Consider the following 26570-nt stretch of genomic DNA (forward strand, 5'->3'; position numbering starts at 1 on the left):
TTTAAAAAATATAGCCGCGGAGATCCTTTACAATTATTTTACAGAATAGAACCTAACGACATCGGACGTCATATTGAAGCAAGCCTACAAGAGTTATCTCCCCTGTATATTTAAAGGGTTATGTGTGGCGTATGTTTCGTGAAGTTTTAAAGGGGCCATTTAGTCAAATAACACCCTTAAATTCTATTAGATGCTAAAAATATATACCTACTAACTTAGGTTTGAACATAAAATACGTTTCTGATTTATAGTGATGATTGATTCACAATAAACGCCGTTACTTGCATTAATAAAGAGTTAGCTCAATAAAGCGAGACTTTACCTTTTCTCCTTGGCTGGAAGGACATATTTGTTAGTTAGAAGTGCACGGACAGCTTCCGCTATAACGTATGGTTGTACAGTTAAAAACTTCTTCGTTACAAGTTAAGAATGCCAAGAAAATATTGTCTTCCGTCAACTTCGCGACATGAACTATTCAAAAAGAGTATCAATTTTTTTATTATGAAGAATTTTGTGATAAGATTAAAAGATTAAATTTTCTTTGATTTCATTTTCTATAAATAAAATATGTTAAAAATAAATATGAATTCAATCTATATTACACCAATTTCAAAAACGTCGCTAACCATATCAGATCCGGTGTATGTTAGTAATAGCCCATGTTTACGATACAGCAGGACTAGTTAAAGGGTTACAGTGTTAGGTCATTGATCTCTCGACGGCTAAACTGTGTACACCTTACTTTGTATAAGTGATTTTCACGTTGCTTCCCGAAATGATACCTGTACGATATTACACCGTCTAATGTCGTTGTCACTTTATTACCCTACCACATTCAGATGGCATTTATACAGGCTATGAATGCCGTGCACCGATTGTTGACGTCATCAGTATTATAACGTAATAATTGTTACGTTGGATACCACTGACTCTCCCTAGTCAGGTGTCTGTTCTAAGGGACCAAGCATATACGAAAAATACAATATTTGAAAATGTACAAAGGCATAGAATCTATAATTCGTTTTGGAAAATACACAAGATGTTCAAAAATAAAAATAAACAAGATCAAACATAATAATAGGTATTATTTATTGAGGGTAAAATACAATTTTAGCTAAAGGCTAAATGAAACATAGAGTGTATTCCGAAAATAAAAACAAGAAGGACACCCAACAGTTGCACATTCATCTCTACTCATGTGTAACTCCGATATATATTCTTATAACAAAATATATCCAAATATTAAAATGTAAACAAGAACAAAAATACATTTGTATCATACACGGGAAAATTAAATTAACCACAACTGTACTTTACTGGCCATACAGTTACGTCGAGGGCTCCTTTCTATAGTACCAAGAAACACAGGCACCTGAGAATGTGTACTCTCAATGCTTATATATACGAGTATTAGGGTGGCAATTTTACCAAAAAGTCGATCTAAACCCCTAAAACATGTACAATTACTCTGAACAACATAATTTAGGTCTAAATATAGCTGTACCAAATTATCAGGTCCCTGTGCCAGCATACACTAGTAAAATATGTTACGTAGGTGACATTGAGGGTTACGGTACGAACAAAATACTGTCGTCATCCAGCCTGACAACGTCATACCTTATATGTCTGGTCATAGACGGGCTGACAGCGTCATACCTTAAATGTCTGGTCATAGACGGGCTGACAGCGTCATACCTTAATATGTCCGGTCACAGACGGGCTGACAACGTCATACCATAATATGTCCGGTCACAGACGGGCTGACAACGTCATACCATAATGTATCTTAATATGTCCGGTTATAGACGGGCTGACAGCGTCATACCTTAGTATGTCCGGTTATAGACGGGCGTATCAAATAAATATTGTTCCCAAAAGACACCGATTGACACATAATATAGAACAACCGTGGCGTTTCATTGTATGAAATAGTTTGCTTTATGGCAAAAAAATTGCATTGTTTGTATAACACATGCAGTATGTGTTTCCTCGTCTGTTTCATTCCTATAGCTATTTGAAGTGCAATATATACTAAAATGGTTATGCTACAGATTATGACAGAGACACAATGAGATTCTGGCTCCGTATGGTGTATACAATTACATGTAAACGATGTTTTATGAATAAGTAAAAATTGTGTTTGTGTGTGAAATATTAAATAAACAAAGGTTCGGAAATTAAAGTCCCCGAGCGCTTACGTCCATTCTACAAACTTGCTCTTCCTGAATTGGCGAAAGTAGTGGGGACTGCATTTTTCGAGCTTCTGTATTATGTAAATAAGTTAATGCTTTGTTTTAAGACAATACATGCATATACTAATATTAGTATATAAGGTGCATCAGCATACAGTTTAGTTAGACTGTAGAACCAGACTTGGAGATCACACCTGGGAAGTCTATACCTTGGTTAACCAAGGTGTCCCCTTAATAAGTTTTCTCTCGGACAGGTTTGACTGTATATCACGTAGACGTACATATCAGCCACGTGTTGCCAATATACTTATACATGAACTAATCATAACATCGCTATATAAATTACCTGTATTATCGCAGGTAAAAGTTGTTGTAAACGTTAAATCTATAAAAAATAGAGGTCAGCTAAATACAATAAATAATATGTATATCCCCTACTGTATTCCCTTGACAGTTTTGTTTTTGATTTCAAACAAGTGTTTGTAATAACAAACTCATCATATTACATGACTACAAATAAAGAACATTTCTTTATGATAGGTGAAATATCCTCGATATTATCGTCCAAACAAATGTCCTCAGTGTTATTGTCCAGAAAGATTTCCACAGTGACTATAGTCTCCATTTATGCTTTCTGTGAAACTTCAGCACCTTTTCCCCATTCACAAATAGTGTCTGCTTCACCTAGAATCGTGGTCCTTACCATGAGTTCGGTTACCCGGTAGGGATCACAGTTTGACGATGGCCGCCGATCTTCCAGATACCCCTGTTTGTCTGCTGCCACCTGGCGGGGTATCCTGATACTAGCACCTCTATTGGCGACACCTGCCGAGAAGTCATTAATATGCGCTGTTTCGTGGAGTCCCGTTAATCTTCGGGAGTTGTCGGCACCGCCTTTAGGATCGTAGCCTTTGATGTGGGTTGCGTGTCTCTTTTCTAGCTTTGTGATCGCTTCCTCTATATGTCTGAAAACAGAGTCGAAATTGATCATACCAGAACAACGATTGCAACACGGAATAGTTCTGCATACATATTGTCTTGAGTATCTCATAGAAGCTTGCATTGATTGATCCTTAAACATCTTAAAAATATTCGGGCGTAAAGCTTACTACAGGTACACATTAGTAGTCTGGCTCAAGTTCAGCATTTCACCAAAGGATGGTGGGAGGGGCGATATGATTTCAGCATTTATGAATTATCTCAAAATGCACTGTTCAAAATAAAAAAAAAAGCCAGTGTTAATATCTCATAAAAGATATTGAACACGAATTAGGCAGCGTCCTTCCTGCGAGACACAGTCACAATCAAGCAGATTGCGAAATCATTGGCCAAGAGGGAGCAGGTGGATTAGTTCTACGGGGCTCAGCTATGGCGTTATATCACGACTCCCCGCAAGTAAGAATTTTATTTTATGGAGATCTATAGAAGATTCTCTAAAATTCCAACACGATAAACTACAGAACTGCACCAGCCAGTGCACCAGCAACAGTAGAAACTGTAAGAGACCAGCCACACACTGCATGGCCACATCCTAGAGACCACCAACAGAAAGCTGTATAACCTTTCGAACAAGACAAATCCATCAAGGCTATGGAAGTACTGCAGAAAATCTAAGTGGATGTTAGTGGAACTTGGTTTGATTGTCCCTTTTAACAGTTACGGTCATTGACGGACGTGCCCCCATGTTTGCATTGAGGCGTGTGTGCTGGAATCGATGTGTTGGTGTGTTTACCTCCTTTCGATAGCGCGGATCTGATACCGACTTAAGAGTGCTACCTCATTGAAATGCCATGACGAAGGCACCCAGCATTGTATTTCACCCGGGCAGATTGTACTGACAACAGGTAAACCAGTTGGCACGAATACCCTAAATGCTGAATACTTAGCAGGTAATAACAACTAACATATTAAGGATTTAACTGTATGTCTCGAGGACAGAATCCATTGACTTCCCCAATTGAGTGAACACTCAACATTAAGTCTAAAAGTAAGGTATAGCACAGTAAGGCACTGGGAAACAAACCTGTTGTTAGGATGTAGAGAGAAAATATCAAGATCTCAACATGTTGCAGTTGGTCAACAGATATATTTTGGTCGTTTTTGCGTTCCCAAATAAAGGGCGCAATGGCAAATCTCCAATTCTGCAGGGAGATCCCAAATTAGTTGCTTCTTACAATATCTGTAGTGGGTAACAACAGATTTCATTCTTATCCCCAACCTGCAGGGTTATCTAAGTGGAAAGTTAAGGTAGCAGCATAACTGACAGTAGATAGAGCACCAGTCGAGTGGGCTTCAATGGTCTGGGACCCCTGTTTATAACATCTAACATTGAAAATTGAGATCGCCCAAAGAAAAGCGGTGCGGTTTGTAACTAAGAGCTATTCGGGCCGTATTTCTTGAAGCATGGCAACTAGGTTGGATTTACAAGTTCCATTTATAGGAAAGATGTGTTGGGAGATCGCAAATCAGGATATTTATGCAATATGCGATCCAAGCAGGCCTTATAATAACGAGATAAAAACATACAAACAAATAAATAAAAGTTTATTGCACAGACTCCGGATATGCGTCTGAGAAAGTATCACTTTGATTGAGGAAGGATTTATTATAATTGGAAGAAGAAAAATTGCAACAGTTCATGGATGTTAGAAATTCGAAGGTAAGTTTTTTTCCCAGCAATACTATATTTTGCACTACTTCAAATAACATTTGGCGATTCTCGGTGCTGTTTCATTAGTATTATGGGAAACTAGGACACCTCATGTGACATATTCTTGATTTTTGGAACAAAATGACCGAGGCGATCATATCAGATAAAGCCGTCTCCAAAATAAGACAGTTTGTCCTCTTAAGTGTGTTATGGCCATCAATAATTATAACAGCGATACATTAAGTCAACTCAAGAGAATGTATCAGCACCATTAACGTGTACCAGCACCATTAACGTGTACCAGCATTATTAACGTGTACCAGCACCCTTAACGTTTATCAGCACTATTTACGTGTATCAGCACTATTAACGTGTCCCAGCACCATTAACGCGTACCAGCACTATTAACGTTTACCAGCACCATTAACGTGTACCAGCACCATTAACGTGTATCAACACCATTAACGTGTACAAGCACCATTAACGTGTACCAGCACTATTAACGTGTACCAGCACCATTAACCCATTGTCTGATGAAGGAGACAGATGGTTAATCAAACGTTACGGGTACAACAGTTAATGGATTCCTAAAATCTAAATTTATGTATTATATTTTGTCATAAATAGTACACGGTCTGATAACTATTAACACTACTGAAAAACATATCTGCTATCTTTTCGTTACAATAGATGATTGTAGACTAGTTACCGGAGTCCATCGTTCTCTCTCATAGCCAGCGTGCTGTAGTTACAATGGGCACCGGACCCGTTCCAGTTTCCAGAAATAGGTTTAGGGTCAAGAGTTACGATGACACCAAAGTCTTCAGCTACGCGGTCCATAATGTAACGTGCGATCCATAGATGGTCTCCCATCTCTATCCCTTCGCACGGCCCTACCTGGTACTCCCACTGAAAAATATAACAAACCAATGGTTTATTGTATAATTACTCGTACTGGATCTGAACAACAGAGTAAACCAGCGATATACAGTAAAGTTCTAACTACACCCTGTTATGAAAACTTAACGCGCCTATTTATCATGTTTTCCAGGGACACCAACAGCAAATAGCGTGGTTAAGACCTCTGCATAATTGAGAAGAAAAAGGAAGAAATCACCATTGTTTTAGTTGGGTATTTCGTTTATCCAGCCAAAGAATATTCAGCGTTAGTTACGTCATGTTGCTGATAATAAATAAGGGCAATGTGCCCAACTTCAACCTATATGTTTTGAAAAATAATGAATACCCCAAAAATGACAAATAAACGTATTCGTAATTTGCTTTAATGATTTTAATGCCTCTTGTATTCGATACAATGTTCGTTTAGTTACCTAAATCTGACAGCCACATAGTTTAAACGGCCTGTTTACATATTTGCTAACGAGGCGTGCCATCGTATTACGGCATGTTTACAAAGAACAAGTCATCATAAGGCTGTAAATATAGACAAGGAAGGAAACGACAGGTATTCACAAGTGTCGTATTTCAGCAGAGTGCATTTTGTACATAAAACAATTTTAGTGTGTTCATTTTTTCTTCAATTACCAGCAGAACATAATGAGTTTACTTTGATCATACGTAACACATAATTGTCTGTCTGCGGTATCATTTAATATTTGGTCAACATGAAAAGACATAACTATGTAATTCTTTCAGCTCGAGAAAAGGATTTTTGATAGTACAGTTATGTTTTTGTATCAAAGCAGTAAAGTACTAAAAGGTATTTCTCTTTACATTCATGTGGTTAAAGCAGTAAAGTACCATAAAGTATACATCTTTAAATTCATATGGGTAAAATGTAAGGCAGTCGAACAGGATTACAAATGTAAATAAAACTGATCTAACTACACAATTAAAACAGGCGGATCTGACTGGACGTAGGTGGGAAACGCCCACTCGACGTCATTTCACTCTGTCTGACAAAAAGTATCCTTATCACCATTTGACCAAATTTCAACGCGACATAAATCTGTTTCGGTCTACATATATATAATATATGGCTATCTCTAGTTTAACATAAAGCCGTATGACTGAACTTATTGAGAATTACAAGAAGGCGGAAAATCAGCCTATATGAAGTAGAGGTTAGATACTGACCTGCGCAGGCATGACCTCAGCATTACATCCGGCGATTTTGATACCGGCATACAGACATGCGCGGTAATGGGCCTCTACGATATCTCTGCCATAGACTTTGTTTGCTCCCACTCCACAATAGTAAGGTCCTGTCAATATACCAAATATAACTTCAGTTATTAACATGCACTAAACAATATAATTTTTAGTGTGGCAACCGACCAATGCACCTCAAGTTATATGGTCAGATATTGATGGTAAAACAGGTTTCATGGATGTCGATAATACCGTACATATTCATAATAATACAATGATTGGTTCATCACCAGTTTGCATAGGTTGGCATGAAACCGATCTAACCATATTTTCAAATTTGGAATCAAATCTTAAAATACTATTTATATTTGACAATTACTTCTTTTTGGTAGATAGCTTCAAACGTCAATATGTTTAAGTGCGAAGAATGTAGTCACATGTATCTAAATTCAAGTTTTCTGTTTATCTAGGTTAGCCACCACAACAAATGCGGTATAATGGCGGTTTCCAGACCATGGATAACACAGCAGAGCAACGATCATTTTGAATTGACGTCACAGATATGATAGTCGTCGTTTTTTTCGTTTTTTTCTTCTTAGAACGAAACGATAGAGAAGTGTTCGTTGCAGCATATCATCGTTTAACCTCCTACTTCTGTAATGGGTCCACTGTGGTCACCTAACACAATCAATTAATGATAATTCTATTTTAATGTCACCGACTCTGTAGTGATTTTCCGATTATACAATGTATGATATAGTATCTTGCTACAAAACGTTAAAGTCTTATATAACACAGATTGTTTTTCAAAAACTTTTAAAACTTAATTCTAGCATTTACGTGGAATGTACATAATGAGCTCACAATTTTCCCGATATTCGTCCAAACTTTATTTAAAGAAAGTTGGGATAATATACGTTCAAAAACCATTTAAAACCCATATTTAAACATCTCAGGTTGAAGTCCGGCGTTCTATTTCATTATTTGTAAACTCCATTGAATGATGAAATAATTCTGGCATGTTTGTACATGTGATTGGCTTTGCAAAATATAGGAACATGTCATGATTGAGAAGAACCGTAGAAAGTTCCTAAGTTCCACAGCCTCTTGTTACAAATTAAATGTACTGTCTGACAGGCGTGTAGAAGGCCCCATAGCCAGTGTATTATGTCTTATTTTGGGCTTCACGACCTATTTGTCAAAATATCTACCAGTGTCTGTAAGTCGAAATGTCATGGAGGCTCCTGGCGTCCTGCTTAAACAATGAAAAGTATGGAAAGCGTTATTGGTATTTTTCCTGTATGAAAGAAGCTCTGAACTTTCCATAATACCACGATTGAAGGGAACTCATACAGATAGAAGTCCTAGTAGTCAGACTCAATTTAATTACAAAATATGGAAATCCACACAAAGTACAACTTAATAAAGCTCCTGACAACCCATTGGTATTATACCCGACCTATAACACAGAAATAAACCTAGGTAGCGAAAGAGGATGTACTACTTTCTTTTAGTGCGTCGCAGCAAGTAATGCCAACCCCTTTAGGCTTAAGGAAATCCAATATAAGGGCAATGTGGAACCACCTTATCTTTGAGTTGTTATATAATTCTAGGATTAGAGGAATGTACAAAACTGTTTTGAAATAAAATAGTGTTATGTTGACACTCCTTCATTCTAGTGGAATTTCATCATTCCAACCGGTTTGTCGGAAGATGTTGGTTAATACCGGGACTAGTCCTATTGAGCATTGTTGTAGTACACGGTTAGGTAATCTGATGGGATAACTGGCTTTGTTGATGTTGGTGTCCTGGATCATCCTCTCAACATTTTTCTTCTCTATGAGGTTCCTTTCTGTGGGAAACTTAGTCTGCCTGATTGCTGTATTCCCCTAGCTGGAACTGTTTGTTAAGAGTGTCTGCCTTGTCGGTACTGTCAATAAGGACTTTGGTCCTGTCTTTAATGGGGCGATCCAATACTAGGCTATCCTGCTCCCTAGCTTGAAAGTTCCCTCAAAAGGATTTGTTGTTATTTTGATCCATTCCTAAGTAAAGTCCCCAAAGAAGAACCTGTGTACCGCATATCTTTATCGACCCTGTAATATGCCTGTCAACTTCTCTCGTGTTGTTTCTCGTCTTTTAGTAAAGGTAGATTTTCTCCTGAAAGTGGCATTGTGATCTTCTTTACCTGATGATAAGTGGGGGTCATTTTGACGGTTCGAGCATTCATGTTTAACATTATTTAGCCTCGACCAATTTTTCTCGAAAGGGTCATTTAACTTTATGATCGATTCACTTACTAGTGGATTTGTTGTTGCCAATTGTTGTGGTATCTGGCGGTAAACATTGGTCCTCGTCGATGGTTAACATATTATGGCATGATTCCGGGGATAGTGTGTACATATCTTACATGAATTACTTGTGATGTAGGGGGTCTATTATGAGTAGTGTAGACTAATGGCTTTATCGCTTCTGTCAGAAGTAAAAATGTATAGGGCGATTTGCATTTAAATGACTATGTTGTCGCCTATATTGCTCGTCTGAGGCTAAGGGTCTGTGGTTAGGGGTCTGTGGGTAGTGGTCTGTGGCTAGTGGTCTGAGGCTAAGGGTCTGTGGTTAGAGGTCTGTGGGTAGTGGTCAGTGGCTAGTGGTCTGAGGCTAAGGGTCTGTGGCTAGTGGTATGAGGCTAGTGGTCTGAGGCTAAGGGTCTGTGGCTAGTGGTCTGAGACTAGGGATCTGTGGTTTCAGCTGTACTTCTCCCCACATATGCTAGCAGTTGGAGGAAGGTTCATGAATCTCTGTTACTGAGAAACAGTTTCTAATGTAGATGGATACGTTTCTTCCTTGGCGGTTTCCATTGTTTCTCAAATTAGAAAATCAATGTACTGGTGTGATCCCACTGGCCTTAATGTTACTGTCTAGCCAGGATTAACAACCATTAATAACGTTAGATTTTATATAGTCAAACACAGGTTTGATCTTTACCTATTTGTTATAGATAGGCTGTAGAGTTGTCCATCGAGTAGATTATCTGTAGAAACAGACTAACTCGCGCTTCATGTTATAGATGCTGTTCGACCAGACGATGTCCATACTGTACTTATACAGTTTACTTGATTCCATTATGTTGAACAGCATGTGTACTATAGCTTTGACTGGTGTAACAACTGTCCGATGGCAGGTGTCGTTGTTTTCCTGTCGATCTATTGTCAGGATAACAGTGATGCAAATATTTTTCTAACCGATAGGGGGCCATATCTAATAGCTGTGGTGAGTTTTGTAATGTCATGGTGTTTTTGATATGCTTTTTGGGATGCAACACGGTTACTAATAATAGAAATGTAAAATCTGAACGATTTTTACACTTAATGTGATTTCCAGCGGAAATGTCATCCAACTGGTGTTTACATCCTACACTTAGCACGTTTATTGTACATGTCGGTAACGTAAATAAGAAAAAATGTTGTTTGTGGTGTTTTTACTTATCTTGTCTTGTTTAATTAAAAGCGTTCAGATAGCATCGCCCAAATGTGTATTTTTTCTGTTGCGCTTTACTATAACAAGAATTTGAGTTGTCAGGTTACCCAGATAAATTTACATGTATATCCAAATATATTCAGTCTGGAAAAAGTTATCGGAAAGTAACTTTTGTCAAACATTCAAATATGTACACGAAGAAGTCATAAAGTAAGATATTTTTAAATAATACACAAATTATAAACCTGTGTAAAAGGTAAAGATTTGAGGANGCCTATTTGTTGTAGATAGGCTGTAGAGTTGTCCATCGGGTAGATTATCTGTAGAAACAGACTAACTCGCGCTTCATGTTATAGATGCTGTTCGACCAGACGATGTCCATACTGTACTTATCCAGTTTACTTGATTCCATTATGTTGAACAGCATGTATACTATAGCTTTGACTGTTGTAACAACAGTCCGATGGCAGGTGTCGTTGTTTTCCTATCGATCTATTGTCAGGATAACAGTGATGCAAATATTTTTCTAACCGATAGGGGGCCATATCTAATAGCTGTGGTGAGTTTTGTTATGTCATGGTGTTTTTGATACGCTTTTTGGGATGCAACACGGTTACTAATCATAAAAATGTAAAATCTGAACGATTTTTATACTAAATGTGATTTCCAGGGGAAATGTCATCCAACTGGTGTTTACATCCTACACTTGGCACGTTTATTGTCGGTAACGTAAATAAGAAAAATTGTTGTTTGTGGTGTTTTTACTTATCTTGTCGTGTTTAATTAAAGCGTTCAGATAGCATCGCCCAAAGCTGTATTTTTTCTGTTGCGCTTTACTATAACAAGAATTTGAGTTGTCAGATTACCCAGATAAATATACATGTATATCCAAATATATTCAGTCTGGAAAAAGTTATCGGAAAGTAACTTTTGTCAATTATTCAAATATGTACACGAAGAAGTCATAAACTAAGATATTTTAAGATAATACACAAATTATAAACCTGTGTAAAAGGTAAAGATTTGAGGATAAACATACATGTATTCTGATGTCTGTGATGTATAGTAAGTATTTTAAGACGATTGAAGGATGTCGACGATCCTCTATACTTAGGTACACATGTCATGGTACGTTGAGTCAGCCGTGACGGACGTATACACGAGGTGGTGATGTGATCAAGGCGTGCTAAGCACATGGGTGCTATAACACCACGGATCTCGATATTTAACTGGAACTTTTTACTGAAAACTCAAAGTGGCATATACCAACAATAAACCTAGATTATATCAGTTATAGTGTCTCACAAGATCAAACGATATTTTATCAAAACTTGGAGCTGCGATCGCAAGGAATTAGGCATAAAATAAAATAGCTCTATTTTTATTAATTAAAGATTCATCGAAATGTGGGCCTTCAACCAGGTATCACGTGTGTGTGTCGTATACAGTGGTTGCCCTTGTAGTTGCATGAAAGATAATACACAAATTATAAACCTGTGTAAAAGGTAAAGATTTGAGGATAAACAAACATGTATTCTGATGTCTGTGATGTATAGTAAGTATTTTAAGACGATTGAAGGATGTCGACGATCCTCTATACTTAGGTACACATGTCATGGTACGTTGAGTCAGCCGTGACGGACGTATACACGAGGTGGTGATGTGATCAAGGCGTGCTAAGCACATGGGTGCTATAACACCACGGATCTCGATATTTAACTGGAACTTTTTACTGAAAACTCAAAGTGGCATATACCAACAATAAACCTAGATTATATCAGTTATAGTGTCTCACAAGATCAAACGATATTTTATCAAAACTTGGAGCTGCGATCGCAAGGAATTAGGCATAAAATAAAATAGCTCTATTTTTATTAATTAAAGATTCATCGAAATGTGGGCCTTCAACCAGGTATCACGTGTGTGTGTCGTATACAGTGGTTGCCCTTGTAGTTGCATGAAATATACTTCTCCAAAATGCCAATAATGATTTGTACAAACTCTAGAATGTGCGCGTCAACCATTGTAAATGAGTAAAGCTGCGCTAGACTGTTTTATTGTAAACATGGCTATTATTGATAAATCAAATATTGACTGGGCGTAACGTTCTATTTTGCACCGATTAGCCCATTTCATTGTCAGGGTTGTGCAGTGTTACTGTATACTTATACAACAAGAGAGATAGGAAGGGGGATGCAATGAGGCCGATGCATGTACAAATATGCGGAAGAATGTTTCACGTATCGATTAAAATATTAACTAACATATTCCTGTCGTTATTTTAAATGCCTCCATTAAACACATTTATGTTGGTCAAATAATCATATTTAGGTCTTCATGAAATGGACATCCACGTCCTCGCTCTGATGTCCCAAGCTATATATGAGCACTGATGACACACATGTGAAGTCAGTGAACACTTGTGTGACCAGACACGTGCTCTTCGCTAGGTCGACGGTGACCTGAATGTGATTTACATATATTTAATCTTCTCAGTGTTACATTTCGATCACGACCTAATTTTAGGTAAGCACAAAGCAGGCATGAAATACTCGTGTTAGACTTACTGGTATATCTACTATCGTCTAGAAGCATCAACATATCTTAAAGTGAAGGTCCCATTTACCCAAATTGTATTGAACGAATAGTTAACAGAATTACACTACCGTCACGGGTCTGGTAGTAATTGCTGACGTTTTATGATAATCCACGTAAATCTCACATAATATTTTCACCTGAAATAGGTATGTGATTTGTTTGACGTATCAGGATTTTGTTTTGCTTGTCCAAATTCTAATCAAGTGATTATGATCTGTGCAAGGAACCCTGGTTCAGATGGCTAAATATCGTCCATCTCGGACACAACAAACAGAATGGAAGTTGAGGCACACATTGTATAGCCACATATCGTCATATCCTATATATCAGGATATATGCGAATTCAAAATAATGAATAATTCCGGTTTACACAAATTTAACCCCGACCTGTATGGCCCCTGGCATCAACGACTGGTCCTTGAAGGACGAAATACCAATATGGTGCAGTGTTATTAATATCTGGCATACTCTATTTTTCATTAGGTTTAGTTAGATGCAATAAAATGTTCATCTTTCAAATACAATGTGATAGACTCCGCTGATGAATTTCAAAGGCTGTGACTTTAATTTTGATTGAACGGTTCATAATTTTTACACTTTACTGGTTATTTATTTGAAATGAACCATTTTCCTGTAATAAAATGTATTTTAAATTCTTATTATTTAGTGGTTTTCATGCACGTCCAACCTGTTTCGACTGTAGATTAGGCTCTTTTTGGATATCTACCTTTTTGAGACATAGAAAGGCGAATCAGCTATATGGTTCAGTATTCTATTATTTGGCATACTGTTTCTATTACAAATATGTATAGGTGCAACCATTTGTGCGTCTTACGTTCAGCATTCAACTCGTCGTTACCAAGGGCCTGTTCGTTTATGAGGAACAATCAGTTTGTATGTTTTTAAATGTATAAATCCTGGCGGACCTGCAAATGTTTGTAAAGGCCTTGCACAGCATCAGATAACTAGGTCCGACCTTATTGCATTAACGAGCAACTCTGGTCCAACCGTTTGGATAGCGAAAAACGAAAGCGGCCCTGGTGTCCAACTCAACTGTGTCACTGGTCATGTCGTTACCTTCACATCAAACCTGCCATTTGGTGTATTGTACTAGTGTACCTAACTATGGTATTTTGTCATGAACCCAAGGCTCACGTTATCTGAATTCATTGATACAGACATCTGTTAGAACAGTAAAGGGGCGGACGAAGCAAGACATCGTTTGATGGTTGTAAGCTCCGTGTTGTAAACAAATGAGTTGCACTATTTACTGAGTCTGAGTGAATGCTGTTATCGCAGCCAGAGATTCAGACAACTCTATCAAATAACTATAACATTTTATTATCACCCCAAACAGTCATTCATGTCTACCACAAAATGTCAGGTTCAGCACTATATATTACACAGAGAACTCAACACATCACAAAGTACAAACTCAACATATTACTTCACTTCGTACCGAAAGGCTGATTTATGAGATTCTTCCTTTTTGACTGTTGAAGCACAGCCACTTTTGAATACTATATTGCTTCATTGGAATGAGGTAAATTTCAATTTAAATCTTACGTTCAAATGTACTAGTTTGTTCATTTTATAGATGTCAAGGTATTGTAGTGAATAAAAAATAAGTATAAAAAGGATGAAATATGAGTAAAATTGCGTGTTCTTGTTTTGTTCTCTAGAGTATAAACACCTTTTTAAAAAGTCATTAACGTATCAAGTCATTAACTTAACACATTTCTTTTACAATTTCATCATTATAAAACTCAAAATAAGATCATTTGACCTGAGGATTCAAAACATAGTCGATGCAACCATCGGACAACCAAGGGAATACATGCAGTCACAACATCTTGATACATTATATCAGGACGTTTATGTCAAATATCGATTACCAATACCGGGCCCGTTATTTGTGTTAGAGTTAACTTCCTCGTGCATAAGTTATTGTGTTTCAGCTATAGCTCTTAAACTTTTTAACCTCAAAAGGAAGAACCACTGGGCTCAAGAGGTTTCCATTGTGCCTGAAGAAGAAACCACTGTGTCCTAACGATAAATCACTCGGCCCTAACGATATATCATTGTGCTCTAACGAGAAATCATAAGACCCTAGCGATATATCACTGTGCTCTAACGAGAAATCACTAGGCCCTAATGAGATATCATAAGGCCCTAATGATATATCACTGTGCTCCAACGAGATATCACAAGGCCCTAACGATATATCACTGTGCCCTAACGTGATATCACTAGGTCCTAACGATATACCACTGTGCTCTAACGATATACCACTGTGCTCTGACGAGAGATCACTAGGCTGATATCTGAGATACCAAGAGGAAGACTAACATAATTTTAACCCTTCCCCGAGGGTGTCATAGAGAAATCTCCAACACGAGGGGCGATGTTTTTCGTTGTCTAACCTGATGCTCTGCCAAGGGTACCATATAGACAACCAAACAACCTTTTCTCTGTTACACCCCAAAATTATTGGATACTTATTTTTCTCCCATCTGATTTTGTCAGTCACAACTTTACCGACAGTATTCTTGCCTTTTTTGTAAACAAAAGCACGGAACATGAATACCGCTATTCCCTTTTATATGACGTCACATTTGCATATAAATCAATTGCGCAACAGAATTAAGATCACGAAAAGTCCATCCGTAAAATTAGTTCGTCATTAATGATATATTTGATTTTCATAGTCAAAGTCCCCGTGAGAGTTTTTTAGCCTAAATTCTTTAGCCTATTTATTGAATCACCGAGACAGGACTTGAATTCAAAACATCTATACTAATGCTCTTGATCGTTATCAACATACATTTTAAGTTGTGCTTTAAAAGTCCTCATATAGTTTGTATGCCGCTGTTCATCCATTTCCGTCGATGTTTATGTACCGTGACTCACCTAGGCATGTTGTTGCATGTTAGACATCATTAATACCATGCATATCATTAAAAATGTAATTTCATCTTTTTTATAATCTCAACTTCTTTATCTAAAATCGTTTAGTCATTGAAACGTTAAACACTGAAAAATAAACACAATTCTGTCACAGTGAATCTTCATGTAAATCGCCGTTCATCTATTTCCGTCGCAGTTACTGACGGTATCACTGAGGCATATAATATTTAAGGATTAACTTGAATATTTTTATTATGTTATGGAGATATAACACAAAAACGGAGTGTACTCTGAGTAAACCGCGAATCTACTATACACAATCCCTGTGGAAAACCACTTTTATTGATGGACTCTTTTCTATTAGAAATTATTACGCCGCTGTATCAGCCAATCAATCAAAAGCGACGTTACAAACGGCGACGTCACTTTTTTACGTTATGGGCTGATAACATTAATTTTTAAGCCAATGAAAATGGGTGTTACAAGCAAGATTAAATTATTATTTGGTATCCATGTTAGGAAAAAGATCGATCTGAATTTGAAATTGGGTTTGAAATATCATATCTACAAGATGAAAATATCTTCAAAAACCCTCGTAAAAAAAGGTGCTTTTTAATAAATTTTGTAAAGAATTTCACAATCGCGGATGATAACCTGGATAGTCAAAATTACTTTAAGGGAACTGAATCTTTCTAGAATTCGACGCAGATCGGTCCTTGCGTTACACGTCATATAAAGATGATTCCTTAAAACGTAATTGTGCCACATTATGTAATACAATTATGATTTAATCTTGGATTATTTTTGCGGAGAAATTTGGGAGCAGACAGTCATGTATGCTAAAGAAATTGACAAGTTTAAGATATCTCCACAATTACAGTAGTAAGGTTATTATTGAATTTCCTGTTAACAGGTCACCAAATACCTCGACTTTACAACTTCATAACGGGTTTTTTTAGCAAGACTTCCTTAGATATCGTTCAAGATATTATATTATATTTTAAGTTGTTTTAAAGAAATATTTTTCGGTACTTATACTTATACCATATTGTTAGGACATAAATCACCATGACCTCGAGGTCAAACAGATATAGTCCGCGGGTCGTTTACAAAAGTGAAGGAAGCGTGGAGCGGAGGAGATAGGTACAGTATGTGCCAAACTTGAAACACATAACAATGGGAACCTACTGCTACATATTGTATTAACCTTGTTACAAAACGTAATTTGATATAGATGGGGGTCAGCCAACCTTTCCAGCAATATTTTCTTTACAAAAATCACACTTTTTTTTATTGGTGTTAGATTTAAATAAGCTGGGCAGCTGAAGTCTTACGCTGTCGGGGTAACCAAGGCAAGTGGGAATCACCCTGGGGAGGGGTTAAACTGGGGTTCGGAAACGCCAACTAAAAATTGCCCTAAGGGTCCAAGGAAGCCAACTAAAGATTGCCCTAGGGTCAGGGATCGCAAATTTAAATCTGCCCTTGGGTTCGGGGAAGGCAACTAAATGAATACTTACCCTGGGGTCCGGGGAAGCCATTTTTCGGCCAGCCATAGGGATGACCGTCATTATCAAACAAGATATACTCTTGTTCTATACCGAACCAGGGCTTGTGAGACTTCGACCTCTCCATGGCATCATAACATGTGTGGCGGTGATTCGTCTCTGTAAAAACAGACAAAACCTGGTACAGATATACGGTTGATAAACCAGTTTTCGTGGTTTGATCAGTAACGGCAAACGTGTGCGAAACCGTTTTCATTTGATTGTACGTTCCTAACAACCCATGTAGGTTTGGTCTGCTGTATCCCACTGCATGTGTATCGTAAAAGGCGACTATTGTGGGGTCCCCTGTATAATCGGGCGTTTTCTCCTGTGTCCTCTATGAAGGGGACATGGAAGAGACAATAATTGATCTGCTGCCCCCATTGCAACACTTGGGATCTATTTCGTTTCCTGTCTTTCCTGTCTGCTTTCTCGTCTAACTACTTTCTGTTTTAGGTGGTGTCTCCCTGGGCACCCGTCGTCATGACCCTGGCTGTTGCGAGGACGTTAAACCCCAAACAAACGTTCCAAACAGCCGTAGTAAACATACCCTTATAAATATGGGATAATGGAATAACATTCAATTGCAGGAAGACCAAGCAGTTATGAGCGTTTTATGTGCCATTATGTATATACTGTGAGTTAATATAAGTCAATGCGTATGTCGACTTTTGTTTTTCTGTTTAGTTATATAAATATAGGCCAAGGTATATAACTAGACACAGGAAAAGACTGATTTTTTTGTAACATGTTTTTTATCTGATTTGCAGATACTTAAATGACCTTAGCTGTTAATAGGACGTAAAACAAAATAAACCAAACTGATCTGCTGAATAACTGTTTTTAAAGAATAGTCTGAATTAGATATAATGACAGGAAAATAACGAAATGCTAGCCATACACATATAGCATAGCAAGAGATACATATTAGCTGCAGTATGTATTTGTGCGTAACTGCTCGCGTGTTGCTGTATTTGGAATAACCGGTAGAGTGTTGCTGCATTTGTAATAACTGGTGACATGTTGCTGTATTTGTAAGTTACTGATGGCGCGTTGCTGAATTTGTACGTTACTGATGGCGCGTGGCTGTATTTGTACTTTACTGACGGCGTGCCGTTGTATTTGTACGTACCTGCTGGCGTGTTGCTGTTTTTGTGCGTAACTACTGTCGTGTTGCTGTATTTGTACGTTACTGACGGCGTGCTGTTGTATTTGTACGTAACTGCTGGCGTGTTGCTGTATTTGTAATAACCGGTAGAGTGTTGCTGTATTTGTAATAACTGGTGGCATGTTGCTGTATTTGTACGTAACCAGTGGCGTGTTGCTGTATTCGTACGTACCTGCTGGCTTGTTATTGTATTTATACACGTCACATAAACAGAGCTTATTTCGGCCCCTCCTGAACGGATCTGGGAACAGGGCCACGGGGTGCAGGTACATGTCCGAGTTTGACCCCTCAGACTGACCGGTACTGGACCCGTCAAAGTTCCACACCGAACATTCTGTAACAAGAGACACAAATCAATGAGACTACTGTACAATGTCATAATGCTTACCACGAGATGTGGAACGCACTGTCAGTAAGATTATATAACTGTCAATCTGATAAATACACGGTCTTTATTTTGATACCATGCCACTGCCAATGTACTTATTTTAATACGCTACCAATATGTAGAATGCAAAGACATTAATATACTGTAACAAACTGACTGTATCAGGACTGGATACGTGTAACGGGAGTGTCAGCTGTAAACACATCAGTCGCTTGTTATAATCCTACTCAAATACATCACCCTAGTGCCTACCAATAACATTACACCTAGTATCCCTGTGTCTAGGCTCTGCTTGTTATATGACCTTATTGGCCATGTAGGAAGTTTGTCGAGTCCGAGATGAAGTTAAACGAATGTCCTTAAATAGATCTTATTCTGCAAATTTACAATTGTTTAACGGTCTTGCTTTGAATTGTAATATTTCGACCAAAAGGGCCCATGGTGCAATTCGCATTGCCTCTGCTCCTTTTATGTTTTTTTAAACCCCCAATGCAGTACACACATAATGCTCTGCTACGTTAGCACACCTGATCAAATTAGAGGAATCTTCCTGTGTGCACAATGTTCGCGCTACTCTGTATTCGCTACCTGTATTACGAACATTGCAAGCAGAGTCAATTAAATATATTACTTGCGTCCTTTGGAATTAAGTTGGAAACTTCATAAATGCACTTTAGATGCAGTGACACAAATTCGACTCTTTAAGTCTGAACTGGACAACTAGTTAAAGTCTAACTTGACAAGGAAGTATATAATGTAATTAACATCAGTAATATCTATATCAGAGTCGTTAACAAATGCTATGGTAACATTTTTGGCAGTCCAGATCTGTCTCGTCTGTTATGCATTGTGTTTTATTTACAATAATTATTACATTGTATCTATAAAAAGCTGATCGACCCTACACATAATGTTATGCATTTTTTTTTTAATGTTTTAGGTATTCCCGGCGCCGCTTTGTCTATCAACATCACGTATTTACACCTGATGGCACAGCTGATCTCGACGACTGTGCATATTTTGACATTTTGATGTACAACACAGACGAAAAATCATAAAGAAAGCAATGTTTTTCAATTATGGATCATTACTTTAGTTAACATATAACAGAAACAATAAAAAAAAAACAACGATAGATATGCTTAAATCAGCGAACGATGCACTCCAAATACCAGCCATATCATCACGTTCATCAAGTAACATTTCGCTGGTAATTGCTTTTTATAATTTATTATGAAGTACAAATCTTATTTTTACTTTCAAGTACAGTCTATATACACCGTGAGGAATGTGTGTGCGGCTGTGTTTATGTATGAGAGAGTGAGTTTATTGACAGAATATATACAACAATTATAATATTAGGAAGATTATAGTATATATTCTTTTGATTACAAGAACTACTCTTCCATGTTATTGTCTTCGTTTACTTTCTTATGTACTTTGAAAACAATATTTCTTTGTAGATGTATATCTGTGTAAGCAAGCCGCACATTATCACAGAAGCATGACTTCATTTCACCTCTAACTGAAAACAATTATGAAAATTCCCTTGATACACCATTGAGTAAATTTTTGATTATGGCTAATAAGCCACAATAGCGTTGGTTCATTACCTTTCGGGCTTATGGGTTCAAATTCCATTGTTTTACACTTGCTCCTGAGGCCGGCCCCAGTCCCGTCGATCCAAATATACTCCACCTGGACGGTATCATCTGGCTGAGGGATATCTAAATACCGGGACAACACCGCCTTGTTGGTGTTACTTCCCGAAAATGGAACAATCGTTGCCATCTTGTGTATTGTCGTTATAAACTTTTTCTGAAATAAAAATGAGGAAAAAATAGATGGATTTGGCGACGTAAGACAGTTGTGAGATATGGCACATTCTAGTTCACATAACATATATCAGTCATGCTTTGATGCGCCTGTCCTCTTAGACATAAAAGTACCTGGGTTTGTAAATTCAAATATTAACAACAAAAGATATTGTTTGTCTAAGAAGGCAGGCGCATCAGAAAGTTTTGGGCATTGAACGTATAAACTGGCTTTTATATAAATTCTATACTATTTGTTATACATTGAAAGTATGATGTTTTGAGTATCTTTCCCCATTTACCTCATTTACTCCTGAAGACACCATTGAACTCTTTCAATACAAAGTTTGGAATAGTTCATTATGAAATTTCAGGGGTGAATGAGTTAAAGCCAATACACTGTTGCACTATATAAACATTCGTTTTATTACAAAGAACTCCCTTTATCGTGTAGCTTTCAAGGATTTTATATTTGTGTAAACAAATGTTTGTTTAATAATAGTTCTCTATTCTTTACGTTCATTATTCGGCCAGCATGTATATATAAAGACAAAAGTTAATGTATGACGAAATTGTAAAGTAATATCTTCTAACAGTATACAAGTGTACTGTAGAAACCAATCCGAGATAGGTACACATACCCTGTGGTTGTAATATATATTACATCATGTAGACATGTAAGGGGTATCAGATCCTGTCGGAAGCCAACTATCAAAAGATGTTACCATATTGAACCTTTGTAATTGTCAGACGTATATCAGAAAGGGGTGGCATTGAAAGGCAGAGGACACTGACGAAATATACAATTGGGAACATTTATTAACATAACCATGTTTCAAGATTTCGCTATCTATAATATCTACATGTCTACCGTTATATATAATATCTACATGTCTACCGTTATATATAATATATACATGTCTACCAACAGCGCTTTGTTGGATTGATAATGTGTCTTTTTCCGTCAAAGAAATTAATGCTTTTCTCTGACTCTTTACACGGAAACTGATTTCTTTTAGCAAATGAGACACTATGACGTCATAAACCCATCTTTTGATCATGTTTTTTCATTATTATACTGGACAGCCAATGAATTTTCAAAAATGATGTATTATATCATTTTTTTGTACAAAAATATTGTTTTTTTCTGAGCATCAAACTTGTAAAAGTCACTAGCCGTCAACTTTTCAATACGCGGCACATGGTTCAGGGGGTGAAAGGTTTTAGAAAACTATTTACTTCACAATCCATATCCCTGTCATATGACGTCATTGGTTGTCGTTGGTATTCGGCATACGTCATTGTTATATAACCTTTAACAGCCGTCATTATACTTTATCGGTCTTCATATGACCTAAGGTGCTGTCATATAACTTTAGATGTTAGCATATGACTTAAGCTGTTATCATGTGACATAAGCTGTCATCATATAACTTTAGCTGTTTTCATATGACTGTAGCTGTTATCATACGACTTTAGCTGTTATCATGTGACTTAAGCTGTTATCATATAACAAGCTGTTTCCATATGACTAGCTGTTATCATATGACTAGCTGTTATCATATAACTTAAGCTGTTTTCATGTGACCTAAGCTGTTATCATGTGACTTTAGCTGTTATCATATGACTAGCTGTTATCATATGACTAGCTGTTATCATATCACTTAAGCTGTTATAATATGACTAACTGTTATCATATGACTAGCTGTTATCATATAACTTTAAATGTTTTCATATGACTTTAAATGTTTTCATATGACTAGCTGTTATCATATGATTAGCTGTTATCATATCACTAAAGCTGTTATCATATGACTAACTGTTATCATATGACTAGCTGTTATCATATGATTAACTGTTATCATATGACTAGCTGTTATCATATTACTAGCTGTTATTATTTTTTTCATATTATTCCCGACAAGGGATAGGCCAGAAGTGAATCACGTGTCCACCGATAAAAACCGATATTGACTTGGGGCGCGTGATTTTTGTTGAAGGACTGGGTGTTTCTAAAAATAGAATAATGACGTGTCTCAAAACGAACTTATCGTCCCGCTTCCGTAGCTTTTTGCTGTGTTTTTTCAGATTGCTAACTTTACTGTTTTGAAAATAATAAAACAATTGTAGCCTTTGACTTCGGTTAATATCTGGATTTATCGACCCGAGAAAAGACATATTGACCTAGCTGTTATCATATAACTCAAGCTGTTTTCATGTGACCTAAGCTGTTATCATGACACTTTAGATGTTATCATATAACTTTAGCTGTTTTCATATGACTGTAGTTGTTATCATACGACTTTAGCTGTTATCACGTGACTTAAGCTGTTATCATATGATTTTAGCTGTTTTCATATGACTAGCTGTTTTCGTATGACTAGCTGTTATCATATGACTAGCTGTTATCACGTGACTTAAACTGTTTTCGTATGATTTTAGCTGTTATCATATGACTAGCTGTTATCATATGAATAGCTGTTTTTGTATGACTAGCTGTTATCATATGAATAGCTGTTTTCGTATGACTAGCTGTTATCATATGACTAGTTGTTATCCTATAACTGGTTGTTCTCGTATTGGTTAAAAATGGTTAAAAAACGAACAAATTCATCACCATCGGACATCGTAGAGCAATTCATGTATTTGCATTTTTCATGAATTCATAATGAGAATGATACAATCAATAGTTGCAGTTAGATATAAAGAAACCCAGCAGGTTGTGAATACATACAGTGTGCGTGACTAATTATGGTACCCCGGATCTACGACAAGCTTAGATCCAGTGTATGTCACTAATGGTACCCCGGATCTACGACAAGTTATGTGCATATTGTGGCAAGTCTATTAGCTGCGTTCCTTTGGGATTGGGTATAACGTAAGTTTAAGTGATAACAAATGTGTAACCAGTGTCTATATCTACGTGATAGGAATATGTCTGAATGTGTACATCCTAGAGAATTGATTAAACGTGAAGATTAAGAATATGTTTGCGTGGTGATGTCTCGGCAATATATTCTTTGTTGAGCAGTATATTATTATTGTATCTTTTTAAGTGGGATATAATTATTGCCAGAAAACCGGGTTTTTTAGGTCGTGAAAATATCGGCATCTTCTGCCATACAAGTGAAATATATATGGTATTCAAAAAGAAAACCATTCAATTGTCTACTCAATTTATTACATTTCAAGAGTAACAACAAAAAATGTTTAATTTGATATTAATATTTAACGTTTTCACGAAAAAAACGACAAATTACACTCGATTTTTCTGCAGCTGGAACAGAAAAATCGTTGGCTTTGAATACAGTAAATAGAAAAAGAATCCCGCTCTGATTGATCACCAAATAACTGATACAGGACTTATATCATCACTTGTGAACATATAGTAATTAGTATATAATCACTGTAGTAATATTTCACGACACAAACAGATATATTATATATGTATATCATTGTTTATCGGAGTGAGATATATTATATATGAATATCATTGTTTTTCGGAGTGAGATATATTATATATGTATATCATTGTTTATCGGAGTGAGATATATTGTATATGTATATCATTGTTTATCGGAGTGAGATATATTAAGGTTATTTCATATAAAATAGTGTAGCTTATGAGAACGCATCGTGCCTCGTGTACAAAACGTGCAATAGAATAACAATAGAATAACAATAGAATAACAATAGAAAACAATAGAATAACAATAGAATAACAATAGAATAACAAGATTGTAGAGAGCATCATTACATACTATCAGCACAGGAATACAGGTCCATACTCGGACAGGTAGTTACCAAGTTAACCACTTATCGTGATGCTGATAACCATTTCTCCATTTGATGACCGCAGAGTTGATCGAAGCATTTCCACCAACCTAGTGTCAATATGATACCATTGATTCGCTCATTGGACGATTTTAATCAGATCATTAACCAATCAGAATGGTCACTGCCAACTCCAAAATTGGTTGTAGGAAAGAAATCATTGAAGAAAATGGCGATGTTTTCAGTACAATATCTCTTACAACAGTCGAACACCTAATAACAGGTAATGCTTTGTTGTTTAACGGACAGTCAAATAATTACAAATACCAATTGGTAGTAACCACTACCGGGTATCTGCGAATTTGTAGTGTTTTAGTTCAGCATATTCTATTGCCTCAAATTACAGCAGTGGGACTAGGCGGTAACCAAACAGCTAACGACCATACCAAGGTCAAACAAAACCCCGACAAAAACGGGTTAACACTATTCAATACAAGCCAGGTGAATACATTCTTCGAAGTGAAAGAAGGAAGTCTAATACACAAATAGTCGATACACACCAATAGTTACTCGCATGACGAACCTGTGATGTGGACTTATTTTCTACTTCCTGGTCAGTAAAAGCACTAACATAACGCGTCTAAAAATACCTCCCTGATTTCCAAATGGTGTCAATATTGCTACGCAATACCAACCAGTTACAGATATGTTCATAAATATTTTTGTGATTTAGATTATATAAGTGATATGGTGTTTACCTTAGATATTATCAATGATACTGATTATGATTCACATAGAATTAGTGATGGTACTTATAATGATAGTGATTAAAATATTTTGTGTTTTTGATATAACTAGTAATGCTGTTTGTGATGATATTTGTGACGATATTTGTGATAGTATTTGTAAATATAATAACATTTGTGACAGTGTCTGGTAAGGGGTGTATCTTATCATCAGGCAGCAGCTTCATACCTATTTATCTACTATATGTCAAGCCAACTTAACATTCAGCACCAAACACATACAGATTCGTACAGATTTCCTATGTATTGTCACATGATGAACGGTTGATTTAACTGAAGCGAACTACATTAGGACAGGAACGTCAATGAGAGACATGATTGAACTGATCTTACTACAGAGAAAATATGAAGAGGTTCATTACTCGACAAAAAGCTTTATCAGCCCATAGACAAAATTTCTATATAATCAATTTAATTTGGCTATAAAGATATCCTATTTTTTTAAATTCTTCGAGATATTCTTTGAGACATAGTGCAATAATATCTCCCAGTGACGTTCTGTATGCTGTAGTAGTCAGCGTCAGCCTCCTCCAACGTTCCTGGTATGACAGTACATATCATCTTAGGACTATAGGTAGCTCCTAATTAATGATACACACTTTATCAAATATAAACACCAAATGACATAATTACGTAAAATGTTGTCTGAAATATAAAAACACAATCTTCGATTGAAGGTATAACCGTAAACACTTATCAGGTATGTGTTACTTACCTCTATCTCAGAAAAAAATGGAAATCTGTTTGTTCACCCTCAGTGTTTGTTGTATTTATGTATACCCGTATTCACACACGTTATTTATATACCAACACGTACCGCTCTGTAGGTCAGTCATGCCTGTGTCAGGTTTACAGCTGACTCAACATTGACAAGGAAACACCCGAAACCTTCACAGAATAGAACATGTCCATGTCCTGTATGCGTGATATTGAAATCATATACTTATCTCATAGGTGTTCAAGTTCTGGTTCAAATACAAAAAAATACCATAAATAAGCGGGTACACTTTTATGTTTAATACAAGGTACACATACGTACTGGTACAGTGGTGGGTACATATACGTACTGGTACAGTGGTGGGTACATATACGTACTGGTACAGTGGTGGGTACACATACGTACTGGTACAGTGTTGTATACAC

At 36.7% G+C, this 26570-nt stretch overlaps 1 protein-coding gene across 2 annotated transcripts; it reads right to left on the reverse strand.

Moving 5' to 3' along the window:
• Nucleotides 1-1068: 1068 nt before the first annotated feature.
• On the reverse strand, nt 1069-26334 carry LOC110442452 (glutamine synthetase-like). Of its 2 annotated transcripts, none has more exons than XM_021486063.1 (7): nt 26143-26334; nt 20647-20851; nt 18818-18979; nt 17451-17597; nt 6940-7067; nt 5552-5751; nt 1069-3157 (listed from the first exon to the last, which is right to left on the reverse strand). In XM_021486063.1, exons 2-7 carry the CDS (start codon nt 20822-20824, stop codon nt 2818-2820), a joined length of 1155 nt encoding a protein of 384 aa, XP_021341738.1. In that variant the 5' UTR covers nt 20825-20851; nt 26143-26334; the 3' UTR covers nt 1069-2817. The 2 variants fall into 2 exon arrangements, with proteins under 2 accessions (XP_021341738.1, XP_021341740.1); XM_021486065.1 differs by lacking the exon at nt 26143-26334 and adding an exon at nt 24609-24708.
• Between the last annotated feature and the right edge of the window lie 236 nt (nt 26335-26570).

Source organism: Mizuhopecten yessoensis, unplaced genomic scaffold, assembly GCF_002113885.1.
Source record: "Mizuhopecten yessoensis strain PY_sf001 unplaced genomic scaffold, ASM211388v2 scaffold716267, whole genome shotgun sequence".
NCBI classification, from domain to species: Eukaryota; Metazoa; Mollusca; class Bivalvia; order Pectinida; family Pectinidae; genus Mizuhopecten; species Mizuhopecten yessoensis.